Genomic DNA, 3,770 nt, shown 5'->3' with positions numbered 1-3,770 from the left:
TGGTTCTGGTTCTGGTTCTGGCTCAGGTTCAGGTTCTGGTTCTGGTTCTGGTTCTGGTTCTGGTTCTGGTTCTGGTTCTGGTTCTGGCTCAGGTTCAGGTTCAGGTTCTGGTTCTGATTCTTCTCTGCATCCCCAGAACCAAACATGGAGAAGCAGCATCCAGCTTCTATGCACCACAGATCTGGAACAAATTTCCAAAAAACCTGGTTAGAGCTGCTTTTGAAATGAAATCAATTAAACATTAATAAACATTTAACAATGCCACTTGACAAAACTGAAAGCTTCAGCTGCTGTGACTGCTTTCTATGACTTTGTAGTTTTGATACGATCTGTTAAACCGGTTGGTTTCCAGAGAAACGAAGTGGATGGTGGTTTCACAGAATTTTTCTGCAGCTGAAGGAGCAGAAAAATGCTTCATGTTCCAGTTTGACAAGTAGTTCTGACCCAACAGGAAGTAGATGTTTTTATTGCTTATCGCAGCAGGTGGAAGATCTGCTGTGAAGTCGTGTTTCTTTGTGTAGCTCATTTTGTTTTCTCGGAGGTTTTCCCACCGTCTCTCGGCTCCCAGCAGGTTTATAAAGACCAGGTCAGCAGCTCAGGTACAGCAGCCTTCAGCCAGAAGATCCGACCAGCCAATCACCTGCAGACAGGTGAGTGTTCAGCTTCATCCATTCATCTCTCTTTAACTGTTTAACAGTGAAACTGTCACTGAGAAGTTTGACATGGAAACCATCATTTTGACAAACTGGACAGAACCAGCTGGGTTCATATTTGACCCGTTTTTCTATCAAATCCTTTTAAAATCTGGAAATATTTCTGTTTTGTCTGAATTTCAAGCTTGATTCAAACCAACTTTAGAACCACTAGTTCTGCTTTTACAGTTTTATTAATGCATATGAATTATATTTTATTTTTGTTTGTTGCAGCTGAATCTCTGTGAGAAAGAGATGTTTCATATTTATCAGATATAAAAACTCCAGTTTGTTTCCTTTATTGACTTTTGTAAATAAAATAATTTCTTTCTGTAAATTCTCCTCTGTAGCCAGATGTATGTCGTATCGGGTGTAGTCTCCGTCTCATGTTGGGTTTAACTTTGATGCAGGAGCCAAAGATGCAGAAGTACATCAATGATATCTGTATCTCTCTGGACAGTGACGAGGAACTTTGGTTTAGTAATAATGGTTACACCAAACTTCCTCTTGATCTGAACAAAGGAGCACGGGGAAACAAAATCTTTCTCTGGTACAAAACAGCTGACTACAGAGCGATCACCAGGATCCAGTTTTCCTTCAATGACTGGATGAAACAAGGTCTGAAGGATGCAGGGTACCGCCTGGTTGATAAAGATCTCAACAAAGGAGCCGGGGGCAGCGACGTCTTCCTGTGGTTCTTCAAAGGTTATACTGAGTACGACGTCCCAATCGTGGAGCTGGCCGTGTCCACTGATGCAGAAGATAATACCAAGAAGGGCCAGCCTCAGTGGGAGAGGTCAGCCTGCGATCTGAACCGGAAAGCTGGAGGAGATTTGATCTACCTGTGGATGAAGAGACAGCATCAGACCTACATCTGTGACATTCAGGTCAATGCTGGTGATATATCAAACTATGAATTATTCCGTGAAGGTTACACCCGAATAGATGAAGACATCAACAGAGATTCAGGTGGATCTGACATCCTCATCTTTTACCAACAAACCACTGATGAGAAGAAGGCCATCACAGATCTGAAGATCACAACTGATACGTCGAAGGAGAGTCGTTTGGTGAAAGCAGGCTATCAGAAGGTGAAAACAAACCTGAATGATGGCACCAAAGGAACCCCGTTGTACCTGTGGTACAAAAAAGATGAAGTCACCAAATCTCCCATTTCGTTTATCACGGTGATCCTCCACCCAAAAGCAAAGGAAGCGTATAGCAAAGCCGGCATTAATGTCATCGATACAGATCTCAACCTGAAAAGTTCAGGCCACAAAATGTTTCTGTGTTTTAAGTAAAGGTTGATTGTTTCTGAGCATGCTCAGTGAGAGCCAATAAACATCTTCTATCTGTAATCTGAGAAATGATTTCTCTGTCAAACATTTTCTCTGAATCTGATTACTGATGATTAAGGTTTATAAAGTAGACGCCAGAAGAAGCTTTCTGGTATCCAGAAACTTTTCATCTGTTAGAATCAGCTTCCAGTTATTCAGTGGTTCTGATCCAATATCCCGTAATGTTCTGTTTTCTTATAAAGTCATAACATTATGACAGTATTATTGTAATTTTATAACTTTATTCAAAAAACAAAAAGTTTTAGTCTGGTTCTGATTCTCTGTTGAAGAGTTGAGATCAGAAAAGTATTTCTGGGTTCTGAACCCGATTCCTGACAGAGAAACGTATCAATCACTCAGTCAAAACATGAATATCACAAATTAATTTATCATTTTCTTGCAGCAAGTTGTAAGAAAATAAAGAAACAATCACACAAAAAATAAAACATCAGTACAAATAATGTTTGTTTTATACAAGACTGTGATGTAAGAACAAAGATAAACCGATTGGTTGGAAAAGAACGTATAATATTGGAATATTTCTATTAAAATTCAGATAGTCAAGTAAGAGTAGAACCACTTCAACATATTTTTACTCAAGTAAAAGAGTATTTACTCAAGAACTGATCAAAACATCATTTAATATTTAAAACTTACATCATCAGATGGACCAAAATATAAAGTTAAGTGGAAATTTGGGGATTTTAAAGACCAAAATGACAATAATTTATAAGTAACAAAAAATAACAAAATTAGGCAAAATAAAAAAAGTTTCCAAATCAGTTTCTTTAATAAATAAAAGTTGATTTTATTTATTTTTATTTATTTTATTAAAAACTGCAGGTGTGTGTCTCTGTTGAATTTTTTGTTTTCATTCAGTGGGTAGAAAATCCAGAAATTTTACTCCAGTTAGAGTAGAAATACTTCATAGAAAACTTACTCAAGTCAAAGTAAAAAGTACAGCATAGTAAAAATACTCCTAAAAGTAATCTATTTTATTTTTTCAAAAAAGTTACTCAAGTAAATGTATCTGAGTAAATATACCAAACTCTTTATGAAACAGCTTTTCCTAGAAATGCAGAGTGAAGTTCTCCTTTAATTTGTGCAGCTTTGGATACATGATGTAGTTTTTCTCATGGATTCACTCAAAACACCAAGAACTTCTCTTCATTATCTCACATTTATTTATTATTTTATAGTTGGTCTGGAAGTAATTTAACGACTCATAACAGATACTACTAAGCATTTATTGTCATTTTTAACTGAACATTAAAATAATGAATTAAATGCATTAGTGCTGCCTTATCTGCAGCTACAGGGTTTATAAATCTTGAGGCCTGAAACAACGGCGCCCTCATGTGGCGGAACTGAACGTCCAGATCATTTCACAGCTTTATCATGAAGCTACAGCAACATTAGCGTTGTTTGTAATGACGTCACACCAGTGTTGTTATGGCTACTGATTCCCTACAGGTGTCGCAAACCAAAAAATATAAAATCTGTGCTATTAAGTGTACCATATTATTTTAATTATTTGGAAATGTCATCAACTAAAAAAGTTTCTTTTTTTACAATATATTTATTGAGTTTTGCATATATGAAAAAGAACAAACATTCAAGCAAACACAAAAATAAAATTCAGCCAAAAATAAAAACTAAAGTACAAATTATTTGTAAATACACATAAATGACTTTTCAACTGTAGCCTGGGTAAGTATTGCTCTTAAAAAAAATAATAATA

The 3,770-nt window shown here is 36.2% G+C and overlaps 1 protein-coding gene across 1 annotated transcript; it reads left to right on the top strand.

Annotated features, from left to right (window-relative positions):
- The first annotated feature begins 26 nt into the window (after nucleotides 1-26).
- Nucleotides 27-2,074, top strand: LOC103152626 (uncharacterized). The gene is made up of 3 exons (XM_007573179.2): nucleotides 27-32; nucleotides 569-650; nucleotides 1,103-2,074. Exon 3 carries the CDS (start codon nucleotides 1,112-1,114, stop codon nucleotides 1,991-1,993), a length of 882 nt encoding a protein of 293 aa, XP_007573241.1. The 5' UTR covers nucleotides 27-32; nucleotides 569-650; nucleotides 1,103-1,111; the 3' UTR covers nucleotides 1,994-2,074.
- The last annotated feature ends 1,696 nt before the right edge of the window (nucleotides 2,075-3,770 follow it).

The sequence above is a fragment of the Poecilia formosa genome, unplaced genomic scaffold (assembly GCF_000485575.1).
Source record: "Poecilia formosa unplaced genomic scaffold, Poecilia_formosa-5.1.2 Scaffold320, whole genome shotgun sequence".
NCBI lineage: Eukaryota > Metazoa > Chordata > Actinopteri > Cyprinodontiformes > Poeciliidae > Poecilia > Poecilia formosa.
The sequence above is the reverse complement of the archived record's forward strand: the minus strand, read 5'-3'. Positions and strand labels throughout refer to the sequence as shown.

Coding starts and splice junctions, on each gene's coding strand:
- LOC103152626 (XM_007573179.2), top strand. CDS start 1,112: ATGCAGAAGTACATCAATGATATCTGTATCTCTCTGGACAGTGACGAG.